A 22524-nucleotide genomic window follows, 5' to 3' on the forward strand; every position below is an offset into this window, starting at 1 on the left:
TTGAATGTTAGACATATTGTGTCATTATCCAGTACAACGGCCAACATTAATTCCTCAACTAATACTGCCCCGCCCCACCAAAATTCAAATTAAGAGGTTGTTCATCTTGTAGAAGTTATTTGTATTTCAATCGGAAGTGTTACATTTCACCCAACAATTCACTTCAAATGTAATTACTGTTATCAGCCAGAGAAACAAACCACTGGTCCATGTCAATGTTCATGTTCCCCATGACTTCTGCACATATTTCACCTACACATTAGTATTTCCTTCTACTTTTTTTCTCCAGCTTCCCCTGAAATGCACCAATTCTATTCTCCTCAATCACTCCCTGTGCTCGCAAGTTCCACTTTCTCATAACTCTCTGGGTAAAGAACATAAGAACATAAGAAATAGGAGCAGGAGTAGGCCATCTAGCCCTTCGAACCTGCCCCGCCATTCAATAAGATCATGGCTGATCTGTCGTGGCTCAGTTCCACATTCCCGCCCTCTCCCCATAACCCTTAATCCCCTCTCTCATCAAAAACCCATCAACCCGCGTCTTAAAAATGTTTAGCGAGGCAGTCTCCACCACGTCAAAGGGCAGAGAATTCCAGAGATTCACCACCCCTTGAGTGAAGAAGTTCTTCCTCAACTCCGTTCTAAACCGCCCCCCCCTTTATCCTGAGGCTGTGCCCTCTAGTCCTACTGTCCTTTCTGAGCAGGAAGAGCCTCTCCACCCCTATCCTATCCATCCCATTCATCATCTTATACGTCTCAATGAGATCTCCCCTCATTCTTCTAAACTCTAACGAGTACAAGCCTAGTTTATTCAGCCTCTCCTCATAGCTCAACCCCCTCAACTCTGGTATCAGCCTAGTAAACCTCCTCTGCACTCCCTCCAAGGCCAAAATATCCTTGCGTAAGTACGGCGCCCAAAACTGCACACAGTACTCCAGCTGCGGCCTCACCAATGCCCTATACAGCCGCAGCAAGACCTCCCTACTTTTATATTCAATCCCCCTCGCTATGAAGGCCAAGCTGCTCTTGAATTCCCTGAGTTTGAGTGACTCCTTCATACTTACGGCCATCAGTGCAGGTGTGCCTCCCAAGTCGAAAGTTTCACATGGAATCTACAACACTGAAACAGGCCGTTTGGCCCAACTAATCTGGGCAGGAGCTTATGTTCCATATGAACTTTGCCCTAGTCCTCTTCATCTCTCCCCGTCAGCATATTCTTGTTTCCTTCACTCCCTCACGTTTATCCAGCTTCCCTTAAATGCATCTGCACTATTCATCTCAATCACATCCATCAGCAGCAAGTTTCACTTTCTCACTGCTGAGTAATCAATAGTTAGCTATTTAATATTCTGTACTTGTCTCTCAGTTTCATTTCATTTGACAAGTAATTTCACTTACAAACTATGATCAAACAACGCAAATGTTTACATTGCCTTATCAGGCATGAAAAATGTTTGACATTTCCTATATTTCAACTGTGAATACATTTGTAAATAATATACTATTAGACTGCAAAGTGCTTTGGGACATCCTGATTCAGTGGAAGCTGTTACAGAAATACAAACTCTTTCTCTTCATAGAATCTTACAAGATGGTTTTTTTTTTGTGAATCGGCTCCCTCTGCCCTTTCAACCCTTAGGCGTTCTTTTTTTCTGAAGAATAGAAACCAATATCTTCAGTTTTACCCTGGTAGTTACAATCTCTTAGTTTAGCAGCACGATAGCACAGTGGTTAGCACTACTGCCTCACAGCGCCAGGGACCTGGGTTCGATTCCTAGCTTGGATCACTGTGTGGAGTTTGTGTGTTCTCCCCGTGTCTGCTTCGGTATCCTCTGGGTGCTCTGGTTTCCTCCCACCATCTGAAAGATGTGCTGGTTAGGTTCATTGGCCATGCTAAACTCTCCTTCAGTATATAGAACAGGCTCCAGACTGTGGCAATTAGGGAATTTTCACAGTATCTTCATTGCAGTGTTAATGTAAGCCTACTTGTGATGAATGAATAAACTTTATAGTTGTGGTATTATCCTAGTCACTTTGTTTTTTCACCTTGTCTGGTGCCTCTGCATCCTACAGTATATGGAGACCAGAACTATGCATATTATACTATGTATGGTCCATCCAAGTGTCTATATGACACTTTTCAGATCTAACCTTTGAGAAATTAATTGAACGCTTGGCTTATTTCATCTTTAAATTGCCTTATGACCTGCATCCCTACTTTTAGTGATTATGGTACAGATAGACATTAATGCCTCTGCTCCTTCATTCTATTTGAACATTTTACCTCCAAACAGACTCCTTATTCTTCTGGCTCAAGGTGTACCACCGTACATTTATCTATATTGAAACTTACTTGTCACTGTACAGGATGAAAAACTTTGAAACGTTTGAGTTGTGATAAAAGCATTACATGACTGAGAATCTGCTTTTTAACAACTCTCCTGTAACCTTGATCAGTTAATCACCAAAAACAGAAAACACACTTTCAAAGGAATGCCTTTGAAACTACTCAGATTTGAAGATGGAATACATGCCAGAATTTTTCCATTTCAATCAAATGGGACTTTGGGAGTTTGACGAGTTGAACAGAAGAAACTATATCCAGTGGTAGGTGAGACAGTAAGCAGGTGGTTTAGGGTAATCAACAAAAGAATCACAGGAGAAGAGATTTACTTCCTTTTTAAATAATAAAATACAGCTAATTATGATTTGGAGTGCGCTGCCTGAAAAGATACGGAAAGCAAATTGAATAGTAATTTGAGAGCGATGAATATTTGAGATGGGAAAATTGCAGGGCTATGGGGAAAACAGGAGCAGGGCAAACTGGATAGCTCTTTCACAGAGCTGGCATAGGCATGACGGGCTGAATGACCTCTTTGCGCTATGAGATTTTTTGGACCAATGAAAAGGTTTGTATTCATTCAACATATCGACACAACAAAAACATCCCAAAAGATGTTCAGAAGCAAGTGAATTCCTCCAAAGTGAAATTCTAAAGTGCTAAAGTGCTAAATTCTAAAGTGGGTGTTCCATGCACAAATTCAGCAATTGTTTAGGAGCTTAGAGACAGATGAATAGCAGAGTAACCTTTTTTAAATAGTTACTTGGTCAAGGGAGGCATGTGGATCAGGGCATTGGGAACTTCAACATCTATCTGAATCACACAGCTGAATGCTCTCACCCATAAAGAATACTGGCCCTAGTCTTTGGGCGTGTGTTACCTACAGTACATGATGTGGAGATGCCTAGTTGGACTAGGGTGGGCACTGTAAAAAGTCTCACAACACCAGCTTAAAGTCCAACAGGTTTATTTGGAATCACGAGCTTTCAGAGCGCTGCTCCTTCATCAAGTGAGTGGAAAGATGGGTTCATAAACACGGCATATATAAAAAATACTCAATTGCAAGATATTGGTTGGAATGCAAGTCTTTACAAGTAATCAAGTCTTTATAAGTACAGACAATGTGAGTGAAGAAAGGGATAACAGGTTAAAGAGGTGTGAATTGTCACAAACCAGGACCAAGCTGAAACTGATAGACAAGTTCCACATGCATGAGGATGGCCTCAACTGGGATCTTGGATTCATGTTACACTACCTGTAACCCCCACTGTTTGGCCTGGGCTTGCAAAATCTTAACTGTCCTGGCTTCAGTCAATTCACACTCGTTTAACCTATTATCCCTCTCTCCACTCACACTGTCTGTACTTATAAAGACTTGATTACCTGTAAAGACTCTCATTCCAACCATTATCTTGCAACTGGGTCTGTGTCTACGTGTGCCATGCATGTGAACCCAACTTTTCATTTACCTGATGAAGGAGCAGCGCTTCACTACTGTACCCCAGTTATACAGTGAACGATATGTCCCCATCAGTACTGTATCCCAGTGTTATAGTGTCACACCTGTCCCCACCAGTACTGTACCCCAGTATTGTACAATGACAGACCCGTCCCCACGAGTAATGTACCCCAGTATTGTACAATGACAGACCCATCCCTACCAGTACTGTACCCCAGTGTTATACAGTGACAGACTCATCCGCACCAGTACGGTACGCTATTGTCAAGCTCAGTGTTTTCTCCAAAGACAGTTCAGGTTTGGAAGAATGGGCTAGTTTTTAATGGTTGAGTATTTTCCAACAGTTCTCTTGAATTCAGCATCAAAGTTCCACAATCCTATTTTCATACAATACAGGACTGTAAGTTTGGAATTATTTCTCAGTTATAACATCGTTCCGATGAAGGATCACTACCAGAAATGTTTACCCGCCTGTTCTCTGTTCAAAGGCTGATGGCCCTGTTTTATCATTTACTCTTTATATCTGACCAAAGTTCACGATCGTGCACATTACTGAAATCCTTTTTTGAGAGTCTACCCACACTTCTTCCACATGTAGGTGCCAAAGATCCCCTCGCATACAGGACCAATCGGGTACACCCACTCACACAGAAACAGTCACAAATACAACTGCTTCAGCTTTTCGGTTTTGTGAAGGGAAGACCAGTTCTCTTGGGTCAAGAAAGAAAGTTGCGAAACAAACTCAATGGCACAGAGACAGCACTCTCCAGCCTTCCATTGTCAAGGTCAAAGACCATGGCTTTTATTGCATTCTCGGAGCTTCTATTTCCTCACTGTCCCACACATGATGTCACTGCTCACAGGGTTACCATTAACCCTTTCCATACTTGGAACCCTACAGGTTAAATCTTTGGGGTCAGGATTAGCAGCATTTTGCTGTATAGGCAAAAGCATATGATTAATGTTACTGGAATGCAGTCAATCCCTTCTCATGAATGGTATTGATTCACGAGAGAAGGAAGGAAAAAAATGAGGTTGAGAAATTCTTTAACAAATCCAAGCCACATCCACCATTGTTTATATACAAGTGGCTTTAACTGAGTGTTAATTGTGTTGACGTACAAGCATATACACCAAGTGTACAGAAAATTCCATATTTATGTCCTGCAAGTCCATTACTAATGATGCCAATGCTCATGGCATTAAATCACCTCCAAGTCAGAAGGGCATTTAGAGATAAGCCACTTGTCGGTGTAGTGGAAAATTGGTCGCCACTTGACACACAATCTCAAACCGCAACAAGGTAAAAGATCAGTGAGTCAATTAATTAGTCCAGTCCTCAGCTGCTACTCAAGTGCCCATAGCAAATCTGATGCCTTGACAATGTTTGACTCATGAAAAGCCAAAAGAACCTTTACGTTTACATAGCAACTTTTTAAACATCAAGATGTCCAAAAGTGCTTTACAGCCAATTCAATACGTTGAGAATGCAGTCACTGTTATAATACAGGAAACAAACTTCTGCATAGTGAGGTCCAACAAACAATGATCAAATAATTTGTTCTTTTGGCATGCTGCGAGTAACTGCCCTTCTCTTTTGAAGTGAATCCTGGGATCTTTTATAATTATCCAAGTGGACAGACAGCCTCAGTTTAATGAGTCACCCGAAGACTGCATCTCCAACAGCTCAGCACTGCACTGGGACAGCTATCTTGGATTACTCTGAGGTGTCTAGAGGCGTGGCATTCGAGCCAAAGTATGCCGAGGTGATGATAACCAGGTGCTCTTAAACCTAAATCCGTGCAAGTGCAGAGTTCGAGTTGTCATAAAGTGCAATGACATTCACATTTTCCCCCAACATTAAGACACACTTTGACATGTTTCAGTTCAGTAATGAGAACATTAGAAACATTTCAATATTTTCATTACCGGGAGAGCAATTCTGTTCAAATTATCTACATCAGTCATGTTGCACTTGGAGGTGCTCAATACAGTTTCAAACAGTTAAAACTAAATGCAGTCTGAAGAGTTTTACTTGGTTACCAACCCCTCGATCTACATCGGCTGAAAGTGGCCTTTTCTGATTGCACCCTGGAAGAGTCGCACACCTTGTGGAAGGTACTCTCGAATTGTGATTTACTCTCCAAGGAATGCAGCGAAGGTTTACCAGGCTGATTCTGGGGATGTTGGGACTGATGTATGAGAAGAGATTGACTAGGTTAGGATTGTTTTTGCTGGAGTTCAGATGAATGAGGGAAGGATCTCAGAGACTTATAAAATTCTTACAGGACTAGACAAGGTAGATGCAGGAAAGATGTTCTTGATGTCAGGGGAGTCCAGAACCAGGGGTCACAGTCTGAAGATTTGGGTCTGAAGCAAGGACATATTTCTTCACCAAGAGTGGTGAGCCTGTGAAATTCGTTATCACAGGAAGTAGTTGATGCCAAAACTTTGAATGTATTGAAGAGGCGGCTGGATATAGCACCTGAGGCAATCAGGATCAAACGTTATAAGGAGAATGTAGGAATAGGCTATCGAGTTGGATGATTAACCATGATTGTGATGAATGGGGAGCAGCTCAAAGGGCCAAATGGCCTCCTCCTGCTCCTATCTTCTTCATTTCTACGTGCCTTTACAAAGAGGTTCTGGACAGAGATGCAGTGCTATCTGCGGCCTGCAGCGGGGGGGGGAAGGGTGGGGGGCACTGCCCACTCCCCTGGGGGACCTGCAGCCTGCTCCCAGGATAAACATTAGCAACTGCTGCAACTCAGTGAAAAATGTACTTTGGTCCATTCGAAAAACTTGATCTTCCAGTGCAAAGAATTGTTCTCAACCGAGTGTTGCAGACTGGCGCACAGTAAAGCCCAGGACTATGTGCTGAGGGAGGCACTCAAGCTTGGGGCAGCTGCTGGCACTGCGCAATGGGAAAGGCCACTGTGAAAGGCCTCTCAGCCAATATAGACTGAGGGATTGGTAACCGTGTTTAATCGAACTGTATCGAGCACCTCCGAATGCAACACGACTGATGTGGATAACTTGAATAGAATTGCACTCCCTGTAATGAAAATATTGAAATGCTTGTGGTGTTCTCATTATTGAACTGAAGCACCTCAAAGTGCATCTTAATATTGGGGGAAAATGTGAATATTTTGCACCTTATGACAATTCAAAATCTTTTGTCACATCACTTTCAGATATTTTATCAATAATGTATATTTTTGCAAAACAAAATTTGTAGAGCAGGCTAAAACTTACAACCACCAGACTCAAAGATAAACTGCTACTGACTAATCCAGGGCTGACATGGTGCAGTGCCACTATGCAAGAGACCCAGGCTGCCAGTGGTCAGTTCCAATCCTCTAGTGTAAAACCACCACACAAAGCAGTAAAGAGACACAATTAGCACAAAAGAGAGCTGATTGGGTTGCTAACTCTGGTTGGACATATTGCTGGAGGTTGCCATTTCCCAGTCCAACTCCCTTCACCTGGTCAAGCAGCCCCTACCCCACACTTTCCATAATTAAACAAAACGTTTGGAAAAAACATTTAAAATATCTAACACCTCTATCATTTTTCTCTGATTGCCCATAACCATGTCCAGGAGATGAATTTCACAATTTCTGGAGACTGCAGGACAAATTTGGAGGGTTGGCAAACTTAACAAATGACAATATGATTTAAGTATTTTTGTGATGAAATGTTTTAGGAGCTTTCTATCCTTCAAATAAGGAGCTAATTTTTTTTGAAAAATGATCTAGTTCAGCTCGGACACAAGTGATTCAGAACAAGTTAAAGTTTGACTGGTGCAATCTGGGAGTCAGTCGAGAAACACAAAATTGCAGTCTGCAGTCATCCTGGAACCAACTGCCCAACGTTAAACATTGCAACTTTCTGATTGATGCTCCTCTGATTAAAATGCAGATCTCGTTGCCCTGGGAACAGACGTCTGGTCGCTTGCCTTTGTGTCGGCTCATTCCCACTGCCTGCTGTCTGGATCAGTGCTAATAGTACAAAGCCCCCAAGTGTGTGTTTAGGGTTGACGTTGGGGGCGCAGGGTGGGGGCAGGGTAGTAGGCGAGGAAAGGAACACAACTCAAAGTCGATATCAAGCTCACATATGAAGCAAAATTATAGCCAGGAAGTGACCAAAGCATCGCCCTCCACCTGGTCTGTAAATCAGGTTTATCACTTAATTGCTGCAGTGTCTCAGAAAGACTGGCTTTCCTCACCCTGTGATCTCCATCATGGCCCCAGTGTCGGTGTTAAAAATACTCTGTACACCTTGCTAATGGAGAGATCCCAAACACCGAGTGTTCCAGTTTCCAAATGACACGACACTAATTTTAATAAGTTAGAGAGCATTTCTTCACACAAAAGATTGTGAAAGTAGGAATGGTTTCTCCTTCAAAACCTCGAGGCTGGAGTTCAACTGAAAATTTCAAAACTCAGATTGGCATATTTTGTTTGGCACAGATGCTAAGGGTTGTGGAATCAGGATGGGTAGATAGTGATACAATGCAGATCAGTTAAATTCTAATTGAATATTAGAGCTACAGGGATGAATGGTCAATTCCTGTTCCTAGATATTCGCTGCCTAAAATGTCCACTAACTGGACATTAATTTGTCAGCTTGGTAATGCTCACAAGATGTGAAGCTGTGGGTTCAAATCTCAACTCCAGGAGCTCAGCATCATCCAAGGTACCACCCTTTCCACGGGAACTTAAAGCAATTTCCTGCGTGTCAAAGATCCCTTGACATAAAGAAACAAAATATATATTTTTTAAACTCATTCATGGGTCATAGGCATCACTGGCTGGCCACCATTCATTACGCATCCCTCATTGCCCTTGGAGGGCAGTCAAGAGTCAACCACATTGCTGTGGCTCTGGAGTCACATGTGGGCCAGACCAGGTAAAGACAGCAGATTTCCTTCCCTAAAGAGACATTAGTGAACCAGATGGGCTTTTCTGACATTTGACAATGGTTTCATGGTCATTGGTAGATTCTTAATTCCAGACATATTTTATCTAATTCAAATTCCACCATCTGCTGTGGTGGGATTCGACCCAGGTCCCCAGAACATGAGCTGAGATTCTGAATTAATAGTCTACCGATATTACTACTGAGCCATCATCTCCCCAGGTCTTCCTCCAAGTCCTTGTCTTTCTACCAATACGGCTCAGATCCTCCTGGTGAGGAGGTAATGATGAGCTGCCTTCTTGAATCACTGCAACTTTTATTCTTTGTGGAGGGCAAGCAGTTGTTTTTGTTCTATTTTCTTGATAATCCAACAGGTCATTTAAATACTGATAGCAGTATTCTATTGCCAGGTTTTATAAACAAAGTTCAAATTCTCAAACTATCTGTGGTGGGATTTGAACACCATCTCTGTATTTTTATTCTGGATTCCAGTCAACAATTTGAATTTATATAGTGCTTGTAATGTAATTAAGTGCCTCACAGCACTTTAAAAAAGTATTATACAACAAAATTGGACACTGAACCACCACATTAGGGAATACTGAACCAATGACCATAAGGTTAGTCAAATATGTGGGTTATCAGGAATGGCATGGAAAAAAAGTGACGTGATAAGATAGGAAAGAAGATTGGAGAAATAGGGAATGGCAAGGACAGTAACCTAATCACTGCACTAACATTTCTATTTATAATGGCTAAAAATCAAAAAAGTCGTCTTACCTGCACAGCAACCCAGCTTGCATTGGTAGTGTGTTCTCCAAAGGGACCAAACCCTAAAAATCAAAGCATTTCAATATTACGAAATTTAGTGCAAAAACCTGATGCTCTTCAAGTGTTAGTAACAAACAGGCATGTAGGAAAACCCTTTGCTTGTTATTTTGAGTGAAGTGTTAACCCACTTCAGGTGTTAGCTTTAGTTCAAAGACTTTGACTTCCAGTTCCATCCCCAGGTTCTGAACACGCAATTCAGGCCAACCATCACAATGCAGTACTGAGGGAGTGGAGTGCTGCACTGCACCATCAGGGCAGTACTGAGGGAGTGGAGTGCTGCACTATCAGATCACTTGGATGTGGCATTAAGCTGAGGCTGTGCACTGTCAGACCTGAAAGATCCCATGACACTATTTCAAGAAGAGCACAAGAGTTCTTGAATCTTGGACCATTATTTCTCCCTCAGCCCCATCACTAAAATACATTGAATGGAGTTTTCCAACTGTGGTCTTTGTAAGGTTTGTGTTGATTCACCACTACATTTCCATTTTTATGTTCTAGCCCAAGAATAATGAAGAACCGGGAGGATTTGCACACAAGAAAGGGTGAATAAGTTGGGGCTCTTGTCTCTAGAAAGGAAAAGGTTGACGGGTAGCCTCATAAAGGTCTTTAAAATTATGAAAAGGCTTAATAGGGTAGACGTGGTGAAGATGCTTAATAAGTAGTAACTTCAGGAGAAACTTGTGTAACCAGAGACTGGGGAGAATGTAGACTTTGCTACCACTGGGAATGGTTTGAATTGAATAGTATAGATATTTTTAAAGGGGCAACTGGATAACCAAGAGGGAGAAAAAAAAATAAAGAAGCGTTGATGAAGGGGAGTGGGAGGAAGTCATGAGGAGCATAAACACCAGCACAGACCACCTGGGCCTGTTGCTCTGTTCAAAATTCTCATGTATTTAACTCCTGTTACAAGGTTGAGTGTTACATTGCTTGTATCATAGAGAAGTCTTGGTCATAAAGGAATTTTGATTTGAGAACAGAGTCAAGCACCTTCAGGACAGGCAAGCACAGTGCAAAGCCAATGTCTCTGTCCATCCCACCAAGAATGACTTCATGTGTGTTTTGATTATGCAAATTGAGACTTGTCCTAATATCACGAGACACCAATCTAGACAAGAAATCGTTTTTCTTTGGCTGAACACTAACCTATCCAAATGACAGGAGAATCCATCTTAAAACCCAATATTTCATCTTTTAATTTGAAACATGTTTTTATCTTGAGGTGTTGATTTTAAACAATGAAATTGACATCTTGCTGCTCTTTTACACCCTTCAACTCTGCCCATTTTGGGGTTGCCCATCTGGAAAATCTAAAACAGTGCAGGAAGACCGTTGCAACCTCCCCTACAGCGCCATGCAACATCAACTTCAATAAACTTACAGGAATTAAATGTATACCTAAAATTTGGGCTGACTATGTACAACAGGTATGGGGGAACAGGGAAGGTGAAAATAGATCAATGACCCTAAGATGTCTGACCTTGTGTTCAAACAAATTTCAGTTTGAGAGTGTTCTTAATTTCCTTCTCCACCCATGTTGCTCCACTCCCCCCACCCCATAGGAAAGAAACTTTGTGTTGCCCATTTAACTTTCTGCCAACAACAAACTTCCACTGGCATCACAGAACTATGATCCAAATGTTTAGATAACTAAGTGATGGAAGTTACATTGTAGTTTATAAAGTTCTGCTTAGACCACATATACAATGTTCTACTCAGTTCTGAGCACTGCACCCCAGAGAAAATGTGCGCTCGTTAGGTGCATTGGCCATGCTAAATTCTCCCTTGGTGTACCTGAACAGGTACCAGAGTGTGGTAACTCAGGGATTTTCACAGTAACTTCATTGCAATGTTAATGTAAGCCTACTTGTGAGACTAATAAATAAACTTTAAATATGAGACACTAAGAGAGGATCCAGGTTAGATTCACCAGAATAATATCCAGGGTTGAAAGGGTTAAAAATCACAAGAACAAGTTGCCAGCAGACAGCTTGCAATTCCTTGAGTTTGGAAGTTAAGAGATGATCTAAAATCATAGAATCCCTACAGTGCAGGAGGAGGCCATTTTGCCCATTGAGTCCGCACTGACAACATTCCACCCAAGCCCTACTGCCATAATCCTATATATTTACCCTGCTAATCCCTCTGGCATTAAGGGCCAACCCACCTAACCCACACATCTTTGGACTATGGGAGGAACCCCATGCAGGTGTGGAGAGAACTTGCAAACTGCACACAGTCACCCGAGGTTGGAATTGAACCCGCGTCTAATTGAGGGGTATTAAGATGATTAAAGGATTTTAATAGGGTAGAAAGAAACTTTTTTCCCTAGTGAAGTCTCTCAGGAATTATTTCTTCACAGGAAAGAGTAAGATAATTTTGCAACTTTTCTCCTCACAAACCTGAGAGCCTGGGATCAATTGAAAATTCCAAGAGAGAGACTGACTGGTTTTTATTGGACAAGGGTATCAAGTGCTACAGAATCAAGGAAGATAGATAGCACCATGATCTAACTGAATTGTTGAACAAGGTCAAGGGGCTGAACGGCCTCTTGTCTCAAAAAACTGTGCTTGATTAGAACACTGGAGAATTTTTTTTACCTGAAGTCATGCTATCTTTCTCAGTGCAAGGGCTATGCTGACATAAAGCATCTTTGCCACCCACCTCCAGTTCCCTCAAGGTGGGGTTGGTTCACTTTTCAGGAGCAGTTGGTTTTGTGACTGTGTGCCCTGCTCGGTCAAAGGACGGATTTTACGTCAATCGGGTTCCATCCTCACTTTTCGGGTTCCCAGAACTGACTGACTTATTGAACTCATCCAAGTTTACCAGGGTGGGATTTAAACCCACAACAGTACTAAAGACACTGTATAAATACAAGCTTAGTCAAACATCCCAACTCATTTTGTAGCAGCATTACAAAACAAAATTTGACACCAGGCAGCATAGAGTGATCCTGGGACTAAAGTTTGGTTTAAAATACTCTTAGCAAGAAGATTTTAGAAACTGCAGAGGTTAGAGCTCAGGGAGTCTAACATGCAAGAGGAAGTGTTCAGAGACCTCGGAGGGTTTTTAAGACCAGACAAGGTTGCATTGATGCTAAATATATTTAAGTCACGGGTAGATAGGTTTTTGGTAGGCAAGGGAATTAAGGGTTATGGGGAGAAAGTGGGAAAGTGGAACTGAGCCACTTCAGATCAGCCATGATCTTACTGAATGGCAGGGCAGGCTCGAAGGGCTAGATGGCCTACTCCTGCTCCTACTTCTTATGCTCTTATGGGAGGGGCAGGGCAACGGAAGGATTTGACCACAAGGATCAGAATTTTTAATGCAAGAGGTACAGGATAATGTTGTACGGGTGGGTGGATGGGTCATGGTGAAATGGAGGATAGAAGCAGTGGACTTTTGAAAGAGCTTAAGTTTGGAGATGACTGGGGTCAAAAAGATGATTGAAATTATCACAGGTTTCAGCAGCAGATGGGGTAAGGGACAGGTGATGTCACGGAGGTGGAAATAGATGACCTCTGGGAACTAATCTAATGTCAGAACCAATAAGTTCAATGCCAAGAATTTCACTTGACAGCTGACATCTCAACAACAAAAGGAACGATCAGGTTGCACATAGTTTGGGACATGGGCTACACAGTAGCTGAAATGACAGGTTAGCATGTCCCAGAGCTAGCAAAAATCTGAATCCAAAATGTTAACTTGTTCTGTTGACTCGCATGATGTGGTCAGTCTCACAATAAAATTCCAGCATGCATTTCAGATTCTCATTGCCTGATGTGTTTTTTCAACTCTGCTTTAGTACCTATCCAAGAAAGCCTGCAATTGAAGGCAGGGCAGAGTTTTGCTAAAAATGTCACTTTCAGGATGTAGGCATTACTGGCAAGGCTGACATTGGGTACTCGAAGTGACATGGTGGGGCATCTGTGGACTGCTTCAGTCTGTGTGGTGAAGGTGTTCCCACAGTGTTCTAGGAAAGCAGCACCAGGATTTTGACCCAGTGACAATGAACCACTGTGCATGTCTTAGAGGGGAACTTGCCGTTCTCATGCGTTAGCTGTCTTTGTCCTTCTCAGCATGGAGACCATAGGAGTTACTGCAAAGGTAGCAATAGTGAGTTGCAGCAGTTTGCCCACTGGCATGCACAGATGGCGGAGGGGTCAGATTTTTAGGCCAGTGACATTCAGACGCTAGAGTTTAGCAGTGTTTACATAGGCTTGCCTCCTTTAAGGACAATGATCTGGTTTAAAATGGGTAAGATGAGGTTCTCCAGAGAACATTCACTATATTGGCAGTTGTTTGAGAGAATCAGTCTCCTGCCCTTGGTGAGGCGACATTTATCAAGGTCAGAATAAAAAATAGTATTTATTTATTTTTAAAAAGAAAAAACTTTTTGATATGAATGGCTGGCAGATGTAAACGCTGGCATACCCACATCAGATGTAAAGTAGACAAGATTTTCATTCACAAAAATTATAGGAGCTGGCAGATCTAAGTACTGAGGATACGGCAGAGTGCAAAAATGAAATTTGCTGGAAAAACTCAATGGCTAAGTTCTGATGAAAACCTGCAACATTAATTTGGATTCTCTCTCCAAAGATGCTGCCTGACCCACTGTTTCCAGCATTCTCTGCTTTTATTTCAGCTTTCCAACTTCTGCAATATTTTATTTTTAAGACAAAGAATAAGCAGGAATGTTACACCATGCAGTAGACAACGTATTATTCAGCTGCAAAAGTGGAAGCTGGTCCCTTCATGGCCACAATCAGAACCCAAGGTTTTCTCTGCAAGAGTGTCACAGATCAGGAGATACTTGGCAATTTCAGACTCAAGGTCAATGATTGGCCTTTCTTTTTTTAAAAAAAAAGACAAACTTTTTTTAAGTTTGTTTTGGGCTGAAAGATAAACGGCAGGCTTAATTCTATCTACTTACATGGGTTAATATCTCTGTGGAAATAACACTCAACGCAACACATTAGCACTTCACTGCTAATACCTCCCTCCACTAGTCTGAGGCACACGATCCCTCATTTTATGTACGCTTCAGGAAGACATTAGGATAGGTGAACAAAAGCTTGGTCAAAGAGACAGCTTTAAGAAATGAATTACAGGAGAAGGACTTAGGGAGAGGTACAGAATTCCTGGGTTTAGGGGCTTGGCAGCTGAAGTCACATCCACCAATGTCAAGAGCGATGAAAATCGGATATGTACAAGAAGCCAAAATCAGAGGAGTGCAGACACCTCAGGGAGTTTGCAGGGATGGAGAAAGTTCCAAAGATAGGGAACTAACAGAAAATTCACTCAAGCTTCACAGGAAAGAACAGCAGATACCAACAACGGATAAACAGGAAAACTGGAGAATGTTAGACAGCAATCAATATTTCCGAAAGTTTTTTTAAAATGACGGAAAGAATTTGCCTCTCACAACCTCAGGATCTCCCAAAACACTTCACGGTCATCCAGGCTTTTACTGTGCATCAGCACTGCTTTCATGCAAGAAGTTTGGCAGTCAGTTTGTGCACATTCAGCTCCCACAAACAATAATGGGGTAAATGACTCGATAATCTGTTCTAGTGAGTTTGATCTAAAAAAAGGACTAAGAATCACATAAACAATGTTGGATTTACTGCAGCATCGCATGCAATGAATTAGAGGACAGAGTGTTGGTGTTTGAGCTGTGGTTATCCATGGCTAAGCAATGAATAAAACACTTAACCAGATTTGCTCCTGGTACAAATCAGTCAATCATAAAACACTTTAGCACTGTCCTGGATTTTTGGACCGAGTTGTAAATCTGTGATATCTTAACTTTTATATGTTGTGACACACCTCAATACAACTTAAAAAATCCTGAGGCACATTTCCGATTTTCTCTGTTCTCTTCACTTGCTTTCAAAAGTAGATCCAGAGTAAAGATCAGGTTCAGAAAGATATTACCCCCACTTCAGGGGGATATGACCCCTTTTCAGAACAGCCAGTCCAGGTATTAGCAGTGAAGTGCTAATGTGTTGCGTTGAGTGTAATTTCCACAGAGATATTAACCCATGTAAGTAGATAGAATTAAGCCTGCCGTTTATCTTTCAGCCCAAAACAAACTTAAAAAAAGTTTGTCTTTTCTTTTAAAAAAAAGGCCAATCATTGACCTTGAAACAATTAATCACCACTGTCGTACAGATTATAATACTTCACACAAACGTGGGGAAGGGGCAGAGCCATCAAAACAGAATGTAGAGCGTAGAAACGGTCATTCAGACTGACATTTATTATCCATATGAGCTTTCTCCAACTTTCATCTCAAGTTAGCACCTCCAAAATGGTACAGTAATATCAGATATACTCATTCTGCAGTTTAAAGTCCAACAAATGATCAACCCACTCAACTTCAATGATACAGAACTCACTCAGCCAGTATGCATGTGGGCAATGCTAAAATTAACATTAGTGCCTCTTAGACTATTGAAAGATTGGAAATAAAATCAGGGGTTCTGTTCTAATATTCTCCCCATTGAATAGGCAGCTAAAAAAATGCACTGGCATTCTGATCACACATTTGACACTGAGGGTCCTGTACTCTGAGTACTGATCTGGTACATGAAGTAAAAGTGATTTAAAAAGAGAACTAATGAACATGAGAACAGGAGTGGGGTAATTAGATCCTCAAGTCTGTTCCACTGACTTCAGTAAAAAGTCTGACAACACCAGGTTTTAGTCCAACCAATTTATTTGATAGTAAACTCACAAGTTCTCCATTCACCTGACAAAGAGGGAATCCCCTCGAAAGCTCGTGAGTTTACTATCAAATAAATCGGTTGGACTAAAACCTGGTGTTGTCAGACTCTTTACTGTGTTTACCCCAGTCCAACACCGGCACATCCACATCATGACCACTGACTTCAACCACGTCATTATTATTCCTCCTCCTTACAGCCCCTCACTGTGGTGCAGTGGCTAGCACACAACATAGCACTTCAGACTCAAAGCACGGGTTCAAGTCCAATCCAGAAATTTGAGCACATAATCCAAGCTGGCACTCCCAGTGCAGTACTGTGGGAATGCCGAACTCTCCTGAGGGACAGGCAAAAACTGAAGATTTGGCTGTCCTCTTGGGTGGACATAAAGAAAGAAATCATATAGTACTATCTGGAAGAAGAGCAAGGGGCTTCTCCCTGGTATCCCATCAATATCTAACTCTTGTGATTAGCAGACGCTGTTTGTGGGATCATGCTATGTAGAAATAGTCTGCTGCTTTTCCAAAATTACATCTCACACACACACACACACACACACACACGAGTAAAGGACACAGAGTGTGTCAAAAAGGAATGTCAGAATCAAAAAGCACAGAAAGAGATCCTTCGGCCCATCATGTCTGCACCAGCCATCAAGTACCAATCTATGCTAATCTCATTTTCCAGCGCTTGGTCCATAGCTTTGTGTGAAGTAGTTTTACAAACGTTCATCTAAATGCTTTTTAAATGTTGAGAGGTTCCTTCTCTACCATCCTTTCAGGCAACGAGTTCCAGATTCCTACCATCCTCTGGGCGAGAACATTTCCCACTCCTCAAGTCCCATCGTTCTCCTGCCCCTTACCTTAAGTCTATGCCCAAAAGGTATCTACGTCCTTCATAATTTTGTACAGATGGATCATGTTCCTGTCAGCCTCTCTTTAAGGAAAGCAACCTCAGTCTAACCAGCCTCTCCACATCGATGAAAGCTCCAGCCCAGGCAACATCCTGGTGAATCTCTTCTGCATCCTCTCGAGCGCAATCACATTCTTCCTATAATGTGGCAACCAGAACTGCACACAGTACTGTACTTGTACTGAGTGATTTATACAGCTCCATCACAACCTCCCTGCTTTTATAGTCTATGCCTTTTTTTTGGGCCCTGGTACCATTCCAAGCTTTTAAATTAAAATACCATGCACGTGGCCACAGGTACATCAAACATACATGCTAACATGTGAAGTGGAAAAAGAGAATGGGGGGAGGGGGAGGAGGGAGAGAGGCAATTGCTCTATAAACAGAAAGGATGGATATGACATTTAGCTTATGGTGCAGCTTCTACCCCCAATCCAGATAGGTCATATTCCTTTCAGTGACATCCACAAATGCACTGTACCATTCTGTGGTCACAAAGAGCTCAGTGACATCAGGGAACAATTACTCCATACTTTGCACAAAGTGACCCAGCTCCATGTGTGGATAGTTTGAACCTGGTGGCATAGACAGTTTACAGAAGGGAAAAAGCTCCTGCTGGAACACCAGGCTACATCAAATCCACAGAATCAATTAGAAACAGAACTTTGTAACTAAGTTACTCATTAAGTATTTATTTGGAGCACGTGAATAAGATTTGGTTACACTCACTAGTTACAGTTTTAGTTTCTCACACTCTTATCTTCCTCATCACCAACTATATGTTTATTTTGTCTTAAATTGTTATTAAGTAAGATTAGATACAAATCAGATGAATAGCTACACACATCCCTGAAGCCCAATAATAACTGATATTAAGCCACTTTGTTTCATTAAGTTTGTGGTTTTTCTTTGCTGAAAGTGATGGGGAACAGAACACTTCATTTCAAGCACCCAAATTCATCCTCAGGCACTGTCAGGTCAGACGCAGCACAGGGTGGTAAATTTCCCCTCCTGTCATATCCTAACTTGCACCAAGTTCCTCTCACCTATCACCTCTTTGCCCTCTGACCTACATTGGCTCCTGAGTAGTGCTTGGATTTTATGATGATCAGTCTTTTTTCAAAAAGCTTCTTAGCCTCACTCTCACCCATCTCCAATTCTGCATCCCACTGACCAAGATCTCTGTATCCCTCCAACTCTGGCCTCCTGCCCGTCTCCCATTTAAATTGCTCCAACATTGGTGCCCATACCTCCAATTCCCAAGCCCTGGTACTCCCTTCATAAACTTCTGCCCCTCTACCTCACCCTCAGATACTCTTTTAAACCTACCTCTTTGAGCAGGTTTTGATCATCAGTCCCAATATCTCATTACATGGCTGTATCAAATTTTGCTTGCTCATACTCCTGTCAAGTACTCTGGGACATTTTACTCTATTAAAGATGCTATATAAATGGAAGTTGTTGTTGACAATTTTCAGCTAAAGAATGTACCAATTGAAATTTGGTGAGGGGGTGGGGATTATAAATATCATTTTCAACACTCATGTTTCATGACATTGTCAACCAGGGTCATATCAAGGACAGTTGGGAGTTATTTTTTCCCTTGCAATCTCCTAAAAGTGTCTGCACAACTGGAGTCCATCTGTGCAAGCGTTCTGCTCACAAGGAACAAGGATATTGAGTGTTACAGCCAAGGTGGGTCCATAGGAGTATTGAAAGAAATCAGTTGTGAAACTGAGAAGCAGAACAAAGCCAAGGTGTTGAATGACACCCCCCCCCTCCCCACAACCTTGCTGCTAAAGGCTGAAGCTCCTCAAGTGGAAACATCAGTAAGTTCAGCAGTTCCCTGGTACCCACTGGCACATGCTCTTGCAGATGGATAGCAATTAAGTGCAGCAAGCTTGACTGATTCCCTTCTACCTACTTCATGGGTTCTTAACCTAATTATAACACTGAACAACTATCATATCAAGTCCAACTTACTCAACAGAAACAATGGAGTATAACACAGGGCAGTGCACGGAGGTTGCTTTATTGGTCTTTCAATTGATCTTGTGCTCTCAGTCTGTTCACTTGCTCTGTTTACACCAGGCTGGGGAGAGATGGGCATCAGCAAGGCTTCAGTCGGCAGCTAAATCAGAGGATCATGAGTTCAAACCCCAAACCTGAGATTTGACCAGAACGTCCAGGCTGACACTCCCAATGCTGTACTGAGGGAATGCGACGCTCATTTTGGATGAGATGTTAAAACCAAAGCCCCACCTATCCTCTCAGGTGATGTGAATGATCACTTGTCAGGGGAGCAGGGGAATTCTTCTAAGATGTCCTGTGCCAATATTTATCTCTCAACTGCTGAAGCTGAGAAATTGATCTGATTGGTATCATATTGCTGTGTGTGGGAGCTTGCCGTGCAAACTGATTGTCATATTTTCTACATTGGAACAGGTGACTCACTTCAAAAGAAACTTCATTGGCTGTAAAATATTTTGAGTCATTCAGAGGTCACGAAAGGCACTGTGTGAATCTAGAGTCTTTATTACTGTTAACTGGCAGTGCAAAGACAATGCTACCAAACTACTATTATTTCCACAAAAAAAATAGAAGTCACGTTACAAATATAGTGATCACCTCTCCTTTTCACTTTTCAGCACTTTCCACCAACTCCCATTGCTCTCTTTTCCTTATAATACAGAACTGTACAAAACCAAGAAACTGTGATACCAGTATTCTTCAAACACCACCCAGCCTCATAGACTTTCAGTTTTGGCAGAAATACTGAACTTGAAAAATGCCTGCCAATATGCAGATGTGTGCTATTTAAATAATTTTTGAAGCTACTTGTGATCACCCATTTTAAACTTAATAGATATTAATCTCTGCTTTGTTTCTGATTCTTATCTTCCCTGATACCTCATTCTACTTTAACTAGTTAAAGACTTCAAGTATTTGCTGTCAAGCAAGTCATCACAACACTCCAAGTCATGTCACTCCTTCTGCAGACAGACACTCAACAATCCCAAGCCTTTCATGCTTGGTCTCCTTTGCCTAATTTTACTGTCTGGCCCAGTCTCTGCCCCTGTCTGATCAACTCCCTTGTCCCTTTCTTTGTCTAGTGCAGCTCTGTATCACATGCAGCACAGCAGAGTTAACATAATGGCTCCCCTACTGTGCCCAACACAAGCAAAAAAAACTAAACAGTCTCCTCTTTAGCTTGCCTCAGTCTTTTTTTTATCTGGGTCCCTTTCAGACTAGTCCAATTCTGCCTTATACAGGAATCCATAATAACAGGAACGTCCATTGGAACAATGTCTCACTTTCAAACTTTGCTATTATTGGCAAAATCTACTACATGTTTATTTTGTAATCGAACACCATTTTCTGCAACTTGCTTAATTATCAACAGGTGTTTACACTATCATAAAGTGCTAGAATTTAAAAGTTATACTTCATGAAAACTTTGCACAGATAACAACATTTAAGAAACGTTCTGAAGTTTACAGAAAAAAATACAGAGAAACATAAAGACAATCCAAACATTCTTGGAACACAACAACAAGTACACAAAGGAGTGTGCAGGGAGGGGAGGGGAGCTTGGGGAATCTCCCCTACTCAGTAAAGTTAGTACGTTGTGAGCACAGCAGTTGGGAGTTCCCTCAGGCTGCTTTATAAAGGATGTCGGAGCCTCTGAGTGTATCCAGTGGCGAGTTACTGTAACAAAGTGCAGTGGATACAATCTAGCCACCCGCCCCATCGCACTTTACCTGTGACCACCACAGTCCTGTTGCTGTTTCTCTCCATCTCCCTCAGCTGACTGCAGCCTCTTGTCTTTCCTCTCCTCCGGCTGCCTGTTCCCCTCTCTCTCTCTCTCTCTCTCTCCTCTCCCCTCCCCTCTCACTTTCTCTCCCTCCTCCAGACTCTCTGCTCAACTACACCGACCCACCTTGGCGTCACCTCGTCGCGCACGCACGCACGCCGGTGTCTGACGTCAGCGCGCCACCGTCTGACGCCAGACGCTTTGCCCCGCCCCCTGGCCTGTATCCTTTCCCAGTGGCGGCAAAGCTAGCGGTCGCATGTGCTGGCAGCTGATTCACACCTAGACACCCATTGGCCACTTCTTCCTCTTGGTATAAGTTAGCATGATTTGCGGCATTAATGGGCCACTAAATTAATTTCATAGCGTCTTTACAGTGCAGAAGGAGGCCATTCGGCCCATTAAGACTAAACTGATTACAGTTGCACCCAGGCCCTATTCCCGTAACCCTACATACTTTGCTAATCCCCCTGACACTAGGATCAACTTAGCATGGCCAGTTGTTCAGAGTGTGCCTGGGTAATAGCTAGGATGATTTGCAGCATTAATTAGCCAGTAAATTAATTTAATAGAATTCTTACAGTCCAGAAGGAGGCCATTCGGCCCATTGAGACTACACCGACCACAATCCCACCCAGACCCTATTCCCATAACTCCACATACTTACACTGCTAATCCCCCTAATACTAGGATCAACTTAGCATGGCCAGTTGTTTAGAGCATGTCTGGGTAATAGCTAGGATGATTTGTGGCATTAATTAGCCACTAAATTAATTTCATAGAATTCTTACAGTGCAGAAGGAGGCCATTCAACCCATCGAGACTACACCGACGACAATCCCACCCAGGCCCTTTTCCCATAACCCCACGTACTTACACTGCTAATCCCCCTGATACTAGGGTCAATTTACCATGCTCAATCAACCTAACCCGCATATCTTTGGACTGTGGGAAAAAACCGGAGCACCCAGAAGAAACCCATGCAGACACGGGGAGAATATCCACACAGACAGTCACCTGAGGCTGGAATTGAACCTGGGTTTCCAGCATGTGAGGCAGCAATGCCAACAACTGTGCCACCGTGCCATTTTTAAAATACCAACTTCACAGTTTTAAATCAGGATGATAAACTGGTGATAGGAAAGTTATAAAAGTTTAAACCCTTTGTTTCTGTCTGGGCAACTCACTGCAGTAACTTTGGTGCCCATTTGTTGGGGAATGTTTCCAGTGCACCTGCGGATGTCTCCTGTTGTGTGGTTGGCATCTAGATGGGGGATTTGGGGACTGTCTATTCACTGAATACTGCTTGAGTCTACAGTTTCTTAACACCTTTACTTTTTATTTAAAGCAAGTATTTACACATCTGGACCTGTACACTACATTGGGACATCCCCTTCTATCAACCTCTCTTACTTCTGTCATGTGATCTGACATCATTATTATATTAGCATCGTGTATGCTTCTGACATTAACTCTTTATTCTATATCAGTGGCTCCCAATCAGTGGAGCTGTGAA

General features: G+C 42.2%; 1 protein-coding gene across 2 annotated transcripts in view; it reads right to left on the reverse strand.

Annotated features, from left to right (window-relative positions):
• pgpep1 (pyroglutamyl-peptidase I) overlaps positions 1–21093 on the reverse strand; it is a 37117-nt gene extending 16024 nt beyond the window's left edge. The window contains exons 1-2 of one of the 2 annotated variants that reach the window (XM_080212766.1): positions 20959–21093; positions 9501–9553 (exon numbers count right to left, since the gene is read on the reverse strand). In XM_080212766.1, coding sequence (XP_080068892.1) covers positions 9501–9553; positions 20959–20995 — 90 coding nt within the window. In that variant the 5' untranslated portion in view covers positions 20996–21093. The remainder of the gene's footprint in view (positions 1–9500; positions 9554–20958) is intronic. The other variant, XM_080212765.1, reaches the window with a different exon arrangement.
• Between the last annotated feature and the right edge of the window lie 1431 nt (positions 21094–22524).

The sequence above is a fragment of the Carcharhinus amblyrhynchos genome, chromosome 26 (genome assembly GCF_965287045.1).
Source record: "Carcharhinus amblyrhynchos chromosome 26, sCarAmb.v2.hapA, whole genome shotgun sequence".
Taxonomy (NCBI): Eukaryota; Metazoa; Chordata; class Chondrichthyes; order Carcharhiniformes; family Carcharhinidae; genus Carcharhinus; species Carcharhinus amblyrhynchos.